The sequence below is a fragment of the Cyprinodon tularosa genome, unplaced genomic scaffold (genome assembly GCF_016077235.1).
Source record: "Cyprinodon tularosa strain WSP-4 unplaced genomic scaffold, ASM1607723v1 ctg802, whole genome shotgun sequence".
Taxonomy (NCBI): domain Eukaryota; kingdom Metazoa; phylum Chordata; class Actinopteri; order Cyprinodontiformes; family Cyprinodontidae; genus Cyprinodon; species Cyprinodon tularosa.
Window position 1 is genome coordinate 585 of NW_024039566.1, and position 17068 is coordinate 17652.

The 17068-nt window shown below is 41.6% G+C and overlaps 1 protein-coding gene across 1 annotated transcript in view; it reads right to left on the reverse strand.

Moving 5' to 3' along the window:
• Positions 1-541: 541 nt before the first annotated feature.
• The window catches only part of sh3rf1 (SH3 domain containing ring finger 1), a 62927-nt gene continuing 46400 nt past the window's right edge, over positions 542-17068 (reverse strand). Inside the window, exons 6-12 of the mRNA XM_038271649.1 lie at positions 7746-7856; positions 4696-4823; positions 3656-3826; positions 2920-3200; positions 2554-2837; positions 1777-2108; positions 542-1660 (exon numbers count right to left, since the gene is read on the reverse strand). Coding sequence (XP_038127577.1) covers positions 1492-1660; positions 1777-2108; positions 2554-2837; positions 2920-3200; positions 3656-3826; positions 4696-4823; positions 7746-7856 — 1476 coding nt within the window. The 3' untranslated portion in view covers positions 542-1491. The remainder of the gene's footprint in view (positions 1661-1776; positions 2109-2553; positions 2838-2919; positions 3201-3655; positions 3827-4695; positions 4824-7745; positions 7857-17068) is intronic.

Here is a 17068-nt window from a genome sequence, read left to right on the forward strand (position 1 = left end):
AAATCTGCCCAATGGCACAGAAACATTTAGTCACGTGCAGCATTCATAAATTTGAGCTTTGAGGATTCACATGTGCAATACAGCAGATCTCCTTCCTACTCTGGTTTAATGCCTTTTAGAACAGGGGAGGTTTCTGTTTTTCCTTACCGTGCAGCAATCTCTCATCCTTCCCCTCCCTGCTGATTGCTTGAGACAACGATAAAAACCCTTATCAATGTTCAAACAGAGCAAGTACAACTAATGGGGTCAAACATGACAGAAGGCATGTGCACTACTTAAAGGGATAGTTCAGGATTCATCCAATGAAGTTGTGCTAAAACAGAGTTTAAGCATGTTTACCATTTTAAAAGCACTTTTCCAGACATATATTGAGGTTAAAACATTTAATCTGAAAACATCAGAACCTTATATGTTAGTATATGTGTATGAATCATGAAATAAAATGATTCTTCCGATTCAGGATGGTGTTTAGGGGCTTTTTCCCTTTCATAGTTTATCTGAACTGAGATCAAAGCTAAAGCTTTTATTTTTTTTATTTAAATTAAATACTAAAAGCTCTGATAGACTCAGCCTTAGAACCACAAATCTATATTAAACGATTTAAACTATCAGACTAAATGTTTTAAAAATGTCCCTAATTCATTCAGAACCTAAAAGAACCAATTTTACAAATTGACTATAAGAAACTCTGATTAGCAGGTTTTAGGTAGTTACATAACTATGGTCGTATATTAACTGAAATGTTAACTGAAGGCTGAAGCTGACGACTCGTATAGGTGATGCCATCACCAAAGCGGACGTCTAGTGTCTCAAAATAACCCAATTTAAAAAAGGGTCACAGCAGTTTATCCAAACACTTCTTCAGTCTTGCATACAGTTGTTGTTTGTTTCACACATGAACACCACTTTGCGTTTGTGAAGCTAATCAGCCTGTTCAAATGGGACCACAGCTTAAAAGGTCCCCGATGAGGACAAAAGGGGCTCATTAAAGCTGCTGGAGTTTCTTTAAAACGACTTTGATTTTTGGACCCTCACGGACCAGCAGCTACCCTCAACTAATCTAGATTAATCCTGCCTGAAGACACTAACAGTTAGTAACAACGCAAAACTTTTTAACAGAACTCCACTTTAAAAATCCCGAACCATCCCATCTGTTCATGTGTAGCTTTATGGAAAGTCAACATGAAATAAGTTAAAAGGTGAATGGATCAGAGAACAGGTCACAAGGGTGGTTTCAGGACCAGTTGTTGTTGTTTCCTGTACAATAAAGTGAGGAACAGTACAAGGCACACATTTAACAGCTGAGTAGTTACAAATATATAAATAAACAAGAAATAAACAAAGGGTTTATGAGTAGTGTGGTCTTTTCCAACTCTGTCCACTGTGCTTTTACTGACAAAATGAAGCCCATTTCTTTTTGTCCTCAGCTCCGGCTGATTCCAGCTTTAAGTGTTGGGACGATGGGTCAGAGCTCAGCTCGCTGCGTCTCTGTTAGATGCTGTCTACAAAGCTGCCGGGGAACAGGCCGGTCCTGCCGTTCCTCTGCAGCGTGCCTTTGAACCAGCCGTCCTCCCTCTTCCTGTGAACAAACACAATGTCTCCTTCCTTCAGTTCCAGCTCAGCCTCGCTCTGCGGGGGATACGATACCACCACCCTGTACCTGGGGAGGACAGCCAGAGGCACCGTCAGTTTCACAGACAAATGATCTGGCCTGATATAAAGTTACGCTTTCTGTTCCGGGGACAGAGAGGACAAGGAGAACAGAGACATCTGTACCTCTCACATATGATGGGACGTGCGTCATGTTGCTGTGATAAGAGAGAGGAGCAGGGCTGCCGAGGAGGAGGGGCGATGGGAGCACATCCGTCGAGAGGAGCGGTCCTCCGATGAGAGGACTCTGGGACTGAGGATGACGAAGCAACACCAGCAGGCTCAGCTTCCAGGCAGCTGACTGAACCAGAGGGAGGGGAGGTGTCGGGACCCACAGCACCGTGCAGCACCTCTCCAGCTGCAGCCTGCTCCGCTTCCAGGGTAGGAGAGGAGGGTGGTGAAGGGCGAGACTTCTTCTTGTTGGAGGACAACAGCTTCAGAAGACTTTTCTTTTCCCTCTGCAAAAACAGTCCATCAGTTAAAGAGCAGAAAAACAACAGAGGTTTGCACTAAATAAAATCATTTTCACATTAATCAAGCAGCTTGTTTAGTCTATGAAAACAAAGCTGCCGAAGACTTTTGGTTTTATCATCTGCTACCGCTATTTAGAGGAAAAAAGCCGTTAATGTTCTGAAAGTTGGGAAATCTACTTCTATGGCTTTTAGCTCTACTGGTATCCAACCAGTTTGCCTTTCTCAGATCAGAATGAACAAAGACGATCGGCTGAAACATGAAGTACGCACACAGGAAACACAACCGCCACTTCTCCTCATACAGAAGGAGTGGATGAGCTTGATCTTCACAGACACAATCATTCAGACAAAAAACATCCAACCGGCCAATCAGAGAGGATTCTTAAACGTTGTTTTTCTAGTTAATCTTCACTGGTTAGAAAAGTCCAACCTTGACATCTTTGTCCACCCTGCAGGCGAGAGCGCCGTTGGACGAGGGATTGAGGATGCCGTTGCTCCCAACAGGAACGGATCTCAAAGCGTCGCCGTCCAGAGACGCGGCGCTGACGTTGGGCGGGGTCAGAGAAGAGGCCGCGCAGCCCACTGCGACTCCTACCCGGCTGCAGCCCTGAGCGTTGGCTGCAGACTGGGGGCAGATGGCAGCGTGTGGGAGGTAAGTGACAGACTGGATGGGCGTCACCGCTGCAGTGGGTCTGTCCTGACTGTGACAGGCAGCTGCAGAGACCACATAAACAGTATGAGACGTAAAAAAAAAATAAATCCATCTATGCCTTCGAGCAACAGTTGTGCCGTTTACCTGTTCTGACAGCGTTGCGCGCCTGATTCACAGTCATCTGGGAGCTGACATGCAGGGGAACTTTTGGCTGCTGGCCCGTGGCTGTCTGAGCCGATGTTACAGCCGCAGGTTGGGAGCAGGCTGATGCAGCTGTGGAGCACGCAGGGGGGGGCTTGTTGAAATCAGGCCCTGGAACAACAGCCCCCAGGGAGGCAGAGGAAGGACTGACGATGGTGACTCCTCTGCCAGCCTGAGTGCAAAGACTCATGGGTACTTTGGGTTGGTTGCTCCCAGACGCCGTTCTGAGGGAGGAAAATGTAAAATAAAAAAAAAAAGACATAAACGAATAAATCACACCTTGTAAGAGTCCCTGGACTTTTTAACAGGCTGAAACAGATCTTGAAAACAAACTGGATATAAAACCTTACCGAGTCTGTTTTCTGCAGATCACAGGTTATTATAAACTAGTTACAAATTTCTAAAGAGGAATCTGAAAACCACTCAGCTGCTCATTTTTTATGGGAATTCTTTACCATGGGATGCGTTTATGGTTCAGTAACGTCCACTCTTGTTTTTATGGGGTTAGTCTAAGATCCAGGTTACAGACAGACTTAAAAAGTACAACTTTAAACATATAATCTTTAAAAAAAAATAATAGGAGGACTAACTGTGCAGAGGCACTGCTGTAAAACCCAGAGCTCATATATCCCAGTGTACAGCATGCTGACGAAGGGCTGCCAGTGAAGCAATGACTAACCTGCTGACTGGGCTCATGTAGTTTCCAGGGAAGACTCCGATCTTTCCAGTGTGCATCGAGGTGCCCTTGAACCAGCCGTCCTGACAGCGTTCCAGCACCAAAAACATCTCTCCTTTCCTCAGCTCCAGCTCATCCTCCTTACGGGGAGTATATGGGAACATGGCCACATAGCTGGATAACAGAACAAGTGGATAACAGCTTTAAAAACAACACAGATTATATCTCCTATCCTTGAGGAAAAAAAAAAAAGTCTGTCTGTGTTTGATTCCCCCGACAGCCCAGCTGGACTTCTGTCTGCACCTCGGCTCAGCCCCAAACAGCGCTCTCTGACCCAGAGGAAAATCAGCACGAAAAGGAAAAACAATCTGCAGGTCGTCTCTTTGCAGCAGCGCAGGAACGGGGCTGTGATGGCGGGCGGTGGCAGAGCTTTGCTAAGCAGCCATGCAGTCACTTTGATCCTATTTGGCCAAATCAGAACCCTGACTTTTCTCTTTATTACATCAAACAGATCAAAACAAAGCAGCACATAACTGTGGAGAGCAGTGAAAGAAAAGTTGATTTTTATAATAAATGTTCGGTTTGATCTCTATATAATACACTAAAAGCTTTAATTGTGGTGTGATAGAACGAGAAAGTTGAAGTTATATAAATAGCTTTCGGTCTGAACTGGGATATTTGCAGTCAGGGTGGAGGGGTGACATTAATGCCCACCGTCTGACACGCAGAGGGAGATCCAGATGACCACAGGAGAGCAGAGCAAATACTTATCAGGTGGGTTAACTTGAGAGAGTAATGAGGGTAAAGGTGAGGGGGGGGTTAAAAGTCAGGGGTGAGTGAAAGGGTCTCCCAGAGGGACCCTGGAAACCTTCAGCGACAGGTTTTGACCTTTTCACCGCATATAATCCCAGAGTGCAGCCGCACACTGACAGCTGAGAGCAGGCGAAGCCCTCCCCTCTTCACCCGACCAGGAATCCAAACCAAATCTTCAGCAATTTCATGCAGACTTTTTAATTCTGTGTGGGAGAATTTATAAAACTTACACTGTAGGTCTCTGTCTCCCACTTTGGTCGCTTACATTGGGGGAGGGTCTCTGTCCGGCAGCGAGGGAATACGACGCTCCGCTGGCTGGGGACTGAGGAGGAGGAGGTGGGGGTGGCGGCAGAGCATCCTGAGACAAAAAGCACAGACGGGATCAGCGCTCTATTACAAACTCACTACAATGCGACACTTATCGCCCCTCATTATGACGCACAATCACAAAAGCGAGGAGTAAGAGGAGCCTCAATAACAAAGTTACATAAGCAGGGAAACCAGTTTGTTTATTGGCAACGCTGAGAAAAAGAAAGCTAATCTGTTATTTGGGATATTCCCTCAGGTTTGCCCACAATGACACCGTCTTTACATAGAGTTTCCTTTGGAACGGAGAATCTCCTGTTCTGTTCTGCTTGTTTGTTTGCTGCTAGGAGACCACATGGCTCCTTCTTCAATCCACTGCAGTGTTTAATCGGGACCATATGAAATATAAAAACAAGTCTGTGAGCAACCAACCACAAGCAGATTGATTTTGACTCACTTTTTTCTCTAAGATCTTTGATTAGACAAAAAAACTCCAGCAGCAAGCATAACAGAAAGACTCTTCCCAGCAAACAAACACCAATTCCCCCCAAATTGAATTAACAAAACCAAGAATCTGCTTAAAAACCTTGAAAGCCTAAAAAATAAAGCTCATAGCGTGCTACAATGATGTTCTTCTACTCAGGAGCTGCCTGCACTGAACACTGGCAGCAGTGAGCAGCAGAGTAATAGCTTCCATGACATGCTGGGGGAGGAGAGCGGCAGCCCTGCGGTATGCGCGCAGTCCTACGTGTAAACGCCAGCGTCGATGTGTTCTACGGTTCGCTGCCGACGCCCGAGCTGAGATAATTAGGTTGCCCGCAGGCTAGAGAAATCGTGTGTAGAAAAACATCATGTAGGTTTCCCAAGTGAAGCGGAGAGCTCAACCTTTTGTGTCCACATTCCTGCTCATTCAATAACTCTACATACCAGAGCGTACGCGCAGAAAGACGGGACGTTTCAGAGGGCAGCAGGAAATCTTTATGCATTTTTAAGGCTTTATGGACTGTCCATAAAAAAGAAAATCTTCAGGAAAAAAAAGCAAATTTTTTTTTTTACTATTATGCTTATGATGATTTTTACATGAACAAACATCTACAGCACATCGTAAAGTATTCATACCAATTAACTTTTAATCTTCTGTTGCATTCCAAACGCAAACTTCAATGTTCTTTGCACCATTGTGATGTTTGAAGACTAAGATATATGGTTTTGTGTAGCTTTAACCAAAGCTTTCAGAAGCGTGGCGTACGTTCATGTTCAGCCACTGGAGACAACACTTTGTTGAACCGCTGTTTGCTGCAATTACAGCGCAAAGTCTTTAGTGGTGTTATGACAGCTCCCCTCTTCTACAGACTGACATTTATGTCCATTCTTCTTGTTACAGTAGATGCATAGTAAACAGAATATAACTTTAACTTGGATTTGGACTTTGACTTGGCCATTTTAACAGTTTTTTTGCTCAAAGGTGAACGTCCAAACCAGCCTCTAGTTTTTTCCAGGACCAAAGTGTATTTAGCTTGATCCATCTAAATCTCAAGAAAAGCACCCCCACAGCATCACGCAGCCGACATCCGTGTTTCATTGTTTTGGTGCGACTGTGCTGTTTTGATCTAAAAATAAAAAGACAATTCACCTGCAAGCTATAAAAGGTCACTGAGCCTCTAATCCAGCCTTTCTCAACCAGATATACTTTAAATGATTCCAAGGTTGAACCTGATTTAATTTGATGACTCTGAATCTGTAGCAGAGGACCAGCTAAACACTGTGTGAGCAGATTTAAAAACAATGCTCTAATCAGAATATAGCGTCTTTACAGCAGATTTTCTCCAGTTATCAATTTCTCAGTAGGTTTGGGAATTGATAAAATTTTCACGATTCCAATTCCCTTATCGATTCTATGAAACGATTTGATTCCTTATCAATTCTCTTGTCCTGTGAAACATTGAACTTGGTAAGTGCACGGTGACATTCGTCTACCTTCACCTGGGACTTTCCATTTCTGCCTGCCTCGGCGAAATCAGAAGGCAGTGAACGGGAGCTGCCAGCCTCTGAGCCAGGCAGGCTACCCGTCTTGTCACAGTCATCTAAATCTAATGGAGAAGGCATCCTTTTAATGAAAAAGCATTTTTGTAGAATTTCGGGAAATAAACTCACCTACCTCTGAAACTTTGTAGCATGTTTAATAACCCCAAAGAGAGGTAGGAAACTGGTTTATTTCCAGAAATGGCATATGATTTACTAGAACCACATTAAGCACAGCCATTGATATAAAACCAGCTACTTACACCAGAGTTTCCTTCCATGCTGGTCGTAACTTTAGCTTCTATCAGGAAGCATCAAAAACACGGCATTCGTTAAAATGTATGCCATGTTGTGTGAGCAGGTGTTTCTGCATGTTGGATGTATTTCCTCTCGCGGATGTAATCGCCACTTTACTTTCGATCACTTTACCCAATGAGGCGCCATTTTTTATGTTTTGCTTTTCTAGACTTACGCCTGGTCACGCCGTACTTGCGTACTGAATGCTGTGTGCGTAACGTGCATAAAAAAACCGTGATGCAAGTCGTGCTGCCCAGCGCTAGGCTCTGGTGCTGCCTGGAACCGTTAAAAGAAACGTTAAGCGAGCTGCCAAACGGTGCCATGGAATTGGAACACACAGAACCGGTTCTGAAGAGGAACCGGTTTTCGATTCCCATCCCTATTTCTGAGGGCAATCCGCTGCACTAGGTTTAAATTTGTGCAACAATGTTACAAAGAATTAACAAAAAACCCTTTATTTGTTTAGAAAATAATAAAAACCATCTGGATTCTTGCATATCTGCTGGTCCTTTACATTAAATGCCAATGACACTAACTAAAGCTATTAATGTGACAAAATGTGAGAGATTTTCAGAGCATAGTGAACAACCTAGAAAAGAAAAGGAGCTCATTGTCACAGCTTATCCCTGCTGACCTGGCACGGGTTTCTACCTACCAATGCAATGGATGTGTAGCTCGTCTCTGAAGGAAACGTGAAGACTGTTGCTGTGGTAACTGGACTGCTAGGGGGTGGGGTCACAATGAGTCCCGTCGTGCAAATATGTACCTGTCAACCAAAGAGAAATGTTGCTTATTAAATACAGCATTTAGAACCCAGTTACCCTCCAGTGAACACACCATTAGAACCAATTATCTGATTAATTAGTCCTACAATACAATTACACCCTGAGCATTAAGGTAGTCTCATTACTTAGAGAATTATCGTTTGTCCCAGGAGTTCATTAGAAGAAGAAAAAGGCTCTACTGTCACATTGTGTAAATGACCCACTGAGCAACACAGAACGCATGTGTCTTGGTATCCAGGCCATGAATACAAAGTTAGCCACATGCTTTAATTGGCCAAGAAGAGTCAGGTGATCACATACAAGTGCGTTTTATTGGGCATGTTATTAGCAGGGTGCCTCCCAAGTCAGTCACTGTGGTGTCCTGGTAACAAGGCAACACTGTTGGGACACACAATATCTCCCTGTAGCCCGGTGACTCTCTACGGGTGGCTGATTCAGACAGATCCGCCTCTCTGTGAGCAAGAGCACCAAACGCAACAGTGTGCTTACAGACGACACTGCCACGAAACAGGGCAGGACTTTAAACTGCACACAGCGTCTCGTCAACAGACGACTCATTTCCATCCAGACAACACAGACCTCTGGGCATCTCAGGCTTAGCTGTGTTGTTCTTTTGTCTGAGATTTTGATGTGAACAAGACGAGAGCATGTGAAGGGAAACGGGTTAAATAGGCTGGGCATGCAGAGACAGAAAAGCCTCTTGTGTTGTGACTTTTTTAAACAGCCTGTTTAAGAGTCAGACCTACTTCCAAGAGGGCAGATCCTTAACAGCAGTAAAGAGGTTCTTGAAAAGCTTTCATGGCTGCAGCCTCCATACATACAGATTTAGAGATACAACAATCAGACTTTTTCAAGGCTTATCTAGATTCATAATCACCCTAGGTTACTCTTCTGACCCATTTTAAATTTTCTATTTTAAGGACCACATGAATAGAAGTGAATGTACAAATAGTACATTCAAAGAGAAGAAAGGAATAACATGATGAGTCAAGTTTATGTCTCCAACTATACGTTTCTAACTTTCTGATTTTCAATGAACTCTAAAGGAGGGCAGCAAAACTAATCAATCCATCTAAAGACAGAAAACATTTTTGAATTCAATGATCAGAAAAAAAGTTGACCCAACATCATTGAGAGGGATCTAGCTGCAGACCTGCACTGTCAGGTTTGGGTCTACTGTTCTCTCCAGTGTTGTGGGAAAACACAGAAGTTTTGGGCTATTTGGTCATATATCTACAGTAGCAGCCATTCAAAATGGTCATTCCCAGTCAAAACCCAACTTCCAGCCACTGTAGTGACCCCCTCTTGCATATGTCTTTACTCTGACCCCACCCTATCACTGTCTGACCAGGAGATAACGCTTCCCTTTAGATCTTAATGTCCATAAATCATGACAGAAAGAATATTTTAAATGTTTAAAATGTTACTGTAGGGAACTAGCCAAGGACCAGCCAAGGACCCATCGAGGAAAATGGGTAAATTTTGAATCCCTACTACTGTAGGTACTCAGTAATTCACTGTGAGAACACAAAGCTTTGTTAATTTGAAGTCACACACCCTCCATTGGGAAATCTAAGTGGTACAGAAAAGGTAAGGACATAGCACAAACAATACTAAAATAATAAAGAATAAATAATGTAATACTCACAAACACACATAATAGGTGTCTTTATAAAAGGTCGTTTTAATTTTGTTATATATTGTCATATTTTCTTGCATTTTTTTAACCTTATCAAGTTGAACTGGAAAGAGATTTATATGTATATATACACATCATTAAACACATGAATAAACAAACTTATTTCTATTATTCCTGTTTGGACCTGTTCACTTCCTGTTTGGATTAACTGAGTGTGGAGCTGTTGCAGCTGTTCAGAGGATCTCCATCTGAAGTTAAGTTATTTTCTCTGTGATATCTCTGTATCTAAGTAACTCTAACTGACTACTTTAAAACATAGCACCTTCTGCTGCACTTTTCTACTGAGCACTTGTCAGTTTCACAAGGTTTTATTTCTGATAGCAAGGAGTAGCTTGCCTAGGCTAGCGCTAGCTTAGCATTGCTATGGCTTCTCTCTCTCCCTCCCTTGACTCTTTTCCAACTCTTCCTTCTTCCTCTCCTCTCTCCTGCTCTCTGTGTCAGATGTTCAGTTATTCCTCTGCCTCCTTTAGTGATAATGGGATGTGTAATAAGTGTAGTATTTTTGTAGCTTTGGAGGCGAGGGTGTCAGAGTTAGAATCCAGGCTTCAGGCTGTTGAACATCCAGGAGTTAAAGTAGGCCCCCCACGTAGCTGTCCTCCAAAAGTGCCTGAGCAGCCAGGCGATTGGGTAACTGTACGCAGAAAGCGTAGTCGTGGATCTCTGCCCACTGGTCACCACCAACCCGTTCACGTTTCTAACCGGTTTTCCCCACTCAGTGACACACCCACTGAGAAGCCCACTCTGGTGATTGGCAGCTCCATAGTCAGAAACGTGGCATTAGAGACACCAGGGACCATAGTCAAATGTTTGCCGGGGGCCAGAACGGGCGACATCAAATCCTACCTGAAACTACTGGCTAAGGATAAGGTTAAATACAGTAAGATTGTTATTCACGCTGGTGGTAATGACACCCGGTTACGCCGATCGGAGGTCACTAAAATTAGTGTTGCTTCGGTGTGTAAGTTTGCCAAAAAAATGTCGGACTCCGTAATTTTCTCTGGTCCCCTCCCTGATCTGACCAGTGATGACATGTTTAGCCGCATGTCGTCATTCAACCGCTGGTTGTCTAGGTGGTGTCCTGAAAACAACGTGGGCTACATTAATAATTGGCAATCCTTTTGGGGAAAGCCTGGTCTGATTCGGAGAGACGGCATCCATCCCACTTTGGATGGTGCAGCTCTTCTTTCTAGGAATCTGGCCACATTTATTAGTCCTCCAAAACCCTGACCACCCAGGGTGCAGACCAGGAAGCAGAGTTGTAGTTTAACACACATCTCTGCAGCTTCTCTACTGTTACCCACTCTTTACTCCATCCAGACAGTGTCTTGCCCACGACCAAAATCTAATAAATTAGCAAAGATTCCCAAAGGAGTAAATCATGATAATCTAATTAAAATCAAAATAACTCCAATTGGGGAAAAAGTTAAAACAATTAAATGCGGTCTGTTTAACATAAGATCGCTTTCCTCTAAAAGTCTACTAGTTAATGACTTGATTTGTGATAATCACATTGACTTGTTTTGCCTTACAGAAACCTGGCTGCAGCAAGAGGATTATGTGAGCATAAATGAGGCAACTCCTTCAAGCTATTTAAATTTTCACATCCCCAGAAGTTCTGGGCGAGGAGGAGGAGTAGCAACAATCTTCCAGTCTGACTTACTGATTACTCCCAAAACAATTAATACCTACAACTCTTTTGAACATTTAACCCTTAATTTCCCTGATCCAAATTTCAAGGCAAGAAAACCTCTTCTTTTTGTAACTTTGTATCGTCCACCAGGTCCTTACTCTGAATTTTTAGATGAGTTTTCAGAGTTCCTTTCTGATTTGGTATTAAATACTGACAGGGTCATCATAGTGGGAGATTTTAACATCCATGCTGACATTGAAGGCGATAGCTTAAGAGCAGCCTTTAATGCTATCTTAGACACTATTGGCTTTGTTCAAAATGTGAATAGTCCCACGCATTCTCATCTTCATACTTTGGATCTTGTGCTGACATACGGCATAGAATGTGAAGAAATAACAGTATTTCCTCACAACCCTGTCCTCTCTGACCACTTTCTAATAACCTTCAGGATTACTTTAACAGAGTTCTCCTCCCCCAAAAGAAGGTTCAATTTTAGTAGATCTTTATCAGATAGTGCAGTTATAAATTTTAAAGAATCTGCTTCACTTTCTCTCTCCTCTGTGTCACTGAGCAGTGCTGCAGAGTGCAAAAGCTTAGCTTATTCCCCTTCACAGGTTGATGATTTTGTTGATGGGGTTGCTAGTTCTCTGCGTATTGCCTTAGACAACGCAGCTCCTTTGAAAATGAAAACCGTTAAAAATAGAAAGCTTGCTCCTTGGTTTAATGCAGAGCTGCGTACTTTGAAGCAAAATGCTAGGAAACTGGAGAGAAAATATCGCTCCACAGGCCTGCGAGAGTCCTTCCTAGTCTGGAAAAATGGTTTACTGCTGTATAAGAGGACCCTTTGTAAAGCAAGAGCAGCATACTTCTCCTCATTAATAGAGGAGAATAAGAATAATCCTAGATTTCTTTTTAATACAGTTGCCAAACTCACCCAGAGCCATAGCTCTGTTGAACCGTCCATTCCACCTGCTCTTAGCAGCAATGATTTTATGGGATTCTTTATAAATAAGATTGATCTTATTAAAAATAAGATCATAAGCACTCCTCTATCCGCGATTGTACCTGAGGTAGTCATGGAATCTGAACCGGGTTTAGACTGCTTTGATCCAGTTGAACTCTCTGAATTAGCAAAATTATTGTCTTCATCTAAGCCTTCAACTTGTATGTTAGATCCAGTTCCAACCAGGTTATTTAAGGAGGTATTCCCTTTGATCTCCTCCTCCATTTTAGATGTGATTAATCTATCTCTGTTACAGGGATATGTACCTAAAGCTTTTAAGGTTGCTGTAATTAAACCTCTGCTTAAGAAACCGTCTCTTGACCCAGATGACTTGGTCAATTATAGACCTATATCCAATCTTCCTTTCTTATCCAAAATTCTTGAGAAAGTAGTTGCCAAACAAGTTTGCGATCACTTCCACCATAATGAACTTTTTGAAGAGTTTCAGTCTGGCTTTAGAGCTCATCATAGCACTGAAACAGCTCTGGTGAAAGTCACTAATGATATTCTCATGGCCTCAGATAATGGACTTGTATCTGTGCTCGTCCTGTTAGATCTTAGTGCTGCATTTGATACAGTTGACCATAATATTCTTTTAGAAAGACTTGAATATTTTGTTGGAATTAAAGGAACAGCACTAGACTGGTTTAAATCTTATCTATCTGATCGAATTCAGTTTGTTCATGTTAATGATAGATCTTCAACACGCTCAAAGGTTACCTGTGGAGTACCACAGGGATCAGTGCTAGGACCAATTCTCTTTACTTTATACATGCTCCCAATCGGTAGAATGATTAGACAGCATGGGATTAATTTCCACTGTTATGCTGATGATACCCAGCTATATCTGTCTATAAATCCAGATGAAGCTAACCCATTACATAGATTACAGGCATGTCTTGAAGACATAAAAACCTGGATGACTCTTAACTTTCTGCTCCTGAATGCAGACAAAACAGAAGTTATAGTCTTTGGACCAGAGTCTCTGAAAAAGAAACTGATTAGCCAGTCACTTCATTTGGATGGGATTAAACTGATTTCAGATAATAAAGTAAAAAATCTTGGTGTTATTTTTGATCAGGACCTGTCATTTAAATCCCATATCAAAGAGGTTTCTAGAATTTCCTTCTTTCATCTGAGGAACATTGCAAAAATTAGAAATCTCCTGTCCAGGGGTGATGCTGAGAAACTAGTCCATGCATTTGTTACTTCAAGGCTGGACTATTGTAATTCTTTACTATCAGGAAGTCCACAAACTGTAGTTAAAAGCCTTCAGCTGATCCAAAATGCTGCAGCCAGAGTTCTAATGAAAATTAAAAAGAGAGATCATATCTCGCCTATCCTGGCTTCTCTTCATTGGCTTCCTGTTAAATCAAGAATAGAATTTAAAATCCTCCTTCTCACATATAGAGCCTTAAATGGCCAAGCTCCATCTTATATCAGAGATCTGATTGTTCCTTATGTTCCTAACAGAGCACTTCGCTCTCAATCTGCAGGTTTACTAGTGGTTCCTAGAATTTCTAAAAGTAGAATGGGAGGCAGATCTTTTAGTTATCAGGCTCCTCTCCTGTGGAACCAACTACCAGTTTTAGTCCGTGAGGCAGACACCCTGTCTACTTTTAAGGCTAGGCTTAAAACTTTCCTTTTTGATAAAGCTTATAGTTAGGGTGGCTCAGGTTATCCTGAGCTATCTCTATAGTTATGCTGCTATAGGCTTAGACTTTTGGAGGACATAGGGACCCCCATTTCATCATTCTGCTTCATTCTCTCTCTGTTCTCCTATTCTGCAGAATCTGTTAGTTCAATCTCTAACCTTCTGCTCTCTCTGCTTTTCCTCAGAGTAGCTTTGCCTCGTCTGTTCCTGTTTGGCTGTGACGCCATCCTGGAAAGAAACATCAGCTGTGCTGCTTCTATCAACACCCTTGTTTATAGATGTTGGAGATCGGCCTGTTTTCCAGTGTGGTCCTGTTTCTCTGACCGTGACTGAGTGGATGTGCTCTCTTCGTCCTCTGACATGGGAGCTGCCTTGGAGCTCGTCTGCCTGGCTGTGTGTTTCCTGGACGGGGCCGCCTTTTACAGCTGCTTTTTGTATCTCTGCTTCTGTCTCCTTGAACCCCAGTCGGCCTCGGCAGATGGCCGCTCACACTGAGCCTGGTTCTGCTGGAGGTTTCTTCCTGTTAAAAGGGAGTTTTTCCTCTCCACTGTCGCTACAAGCATGCTTAGTGTGGGGGATTGTATTTGAGTCAATGAGTCGATGCAATCAACTGGTTTTCCTTAGATAGAAAACTTTGTATCAATTTGACTGTATGATCTGGTTGAACTGTAAAGTGCCTTGAGATGACATGTGTTGTGAATTTGGCGCTATATAAATAAACTGAATTGAATTGAATTGAATTGAAATTATGTAGACCCAGGAAATAAACCCGGGAACCTAAAATATTTCCGGTATACTATGTACTAGTTATATATATTTTACTTTGAAAGGCTTCGAATAAACTTCCTGTTCTGACAGCGCATGTCTGCAACTAGACTCTCTTGGCATCATTGGTGAAAGTCAAAAGCACAATATGATCAGGCAAAGATAAGCAGAAATGGCTTGGCAGTGGATGAGCATTGTGTTCGCTTCAAAGAGAAGCAAATCAAACTCAGGAAAGATGTGATTTTAATGATAACGGGTCAATAGAGGGCTTTGGCACACACATTTGGAGAAAGGGAATATGTTCAAGATAAAAATACACAAAAACACAGAAGTTATGAACAAAAGGCAAGCTGCATGACAGCTCAGAGGCGACGGAAGTAGGACATTAGCTCAGCAAGATGGGGACGTCTAAAAATGTGGTCCTTAAAGTGTTTCATATTCACAAACCAAAACTCTGTTCTCTTTCAAGGCCACTCATTGTTGAACATAAATAATGCTGTAAGAGGAATGAGAACACCAATGAGGCTCTGTCTGGAAAAACAAATGATAAATTCATGTCTGCTGAAACCACATAATAAAAGGAGGCTTTTTCATCCCAGTTTCTCAGGCTCTTTATTCTCAGCTGCTGATTCAGTTTAAAGCCTTAAGATGGTAATTGTTCTGTTTCTAACCACGTCTGTTTTTCTGACCTTCAAGCATTGAAATAAGACCAAACTTCCTTGAGGGGGTAAGGTGGAGTCATTTCAAAGGATGAGTCAAGTCAAAAAGCAACGACTTTAAACACTTACATGCAATAATAGTTTTTTTTTTTGGTATGAGAGGGAAAAAAGGGAAGTGTGCATAATTGTTCACAGGGGGATGGTGCTTTGGGGAAAAAAACAAGAGTTAGGTGGACTAATGCAGAAATGATTGTGTGTAGAATCCTATATAATGGCCATGTTGGTGGAATTTACTGAAGTGGTTCAGAGAATGTGTCCAAACCAGAGGAGGGGCTTAAAAAAGCTATAAGAACATCTGTGCATTTAAAATGTTTTGAAATAAAGCCCCATTTCTACAAAATAACTTGGGACAGAAACCCAGGAAGAAAAAAGCATCTCACTCTCTGAAGCTGAAGAAGAACAATAAATATGTCAAGAAAAGGAGACAAACAAAACATTGAATAACGTAAAAATAATTGGCTTTACTATTTAATCTAGTGTGAAAGCAAAAATAAAATCTAAAGAGCAGAAATTTTGTTTTTCCAGCAAGTTCAACAAAAAAATGTCAAAGATCTAACCCAAACAACTGATAAGTACATTAATTCCATAGACTAGATATTTAGTTACTGAAATAAAAAATCGGTTGTATTTTATTTTCATCAGATAAATTTGGCTTTTACAACACACCATAAAAAACTGTTAAAGACACATTAAAGTTAAATACCCAAATAAAACAAACCAAACCCAACATTTATGATCAGAAAGCGTCTGCTCTGTCAGCTCATTATCCGACACCAGAGGTGGGTCCTAACTAGTTACAATTACTCAGTTAAATTTAATGAAGTACATTTCTGAGAAAAATGTACTTTAATGAGTATTTTTTCTGCATTTTACTATTTGCTTTTACTTTAGTAAAAATATGATGAGGTATCACTACTCTTACTAAAATGTCTGGCTACTCCACCCATCATGAGTAACTTTTACTCAATGAAGAAAAGGCTTTAACCAGAAATAAACAGTTAATGTCTTAGTGAGACTTTTTTTACTCCAGCTTCTTTGTTTTAATGTTATTTTTTATCCTGCTGTGTCACTTGGAGCTCAAACATGTTAACTTAAAGCTAAACTTTTATTGGAAAACATTGTTTAAGAATGTTATTTATATATATATATATATATATATATATATATATATATATATATATATATATATATATATATATATATATATATATATATATATATATAAATATATATATATATAAATATATATATATAAATATATAGGGGTGGAACGGTTCACAAAATCCACGGTTCGGTTCGATTCACGGTTTCTGGTCACGGTTTTCGGTTCGATTCGATACATGTTGATTGTTACACCGAAATCCCATAAAAATTTATGAAATTAATGAAAAAATCCCCCAAAAAATAATGGATTGTAATTTTTTTAAATGATCCGCAGAAACCCTGGATCATTTCCGTATGTTTTGCTGCTTTGAATTTAATCATCTGGCGCATGCTCTCTACCATCTCCAAGGGACTCAGAGGGGAGCAGACGAAGCAACAGTGGGGGCTGTAGGCTTTGCTTTGAGCAGCCGGTCTGGAGCGCAGCGGGGCGGAGCGGGGGTTGCTGACGGAGTATGAGGGATTTCGGGGTTAGCATGACATGTTGCTGTTAGCATAAACAAAACGTGTTGCACAATGCTTGCACACTGATGCACTTTTATCCACAACTTTCTTTCCGCCG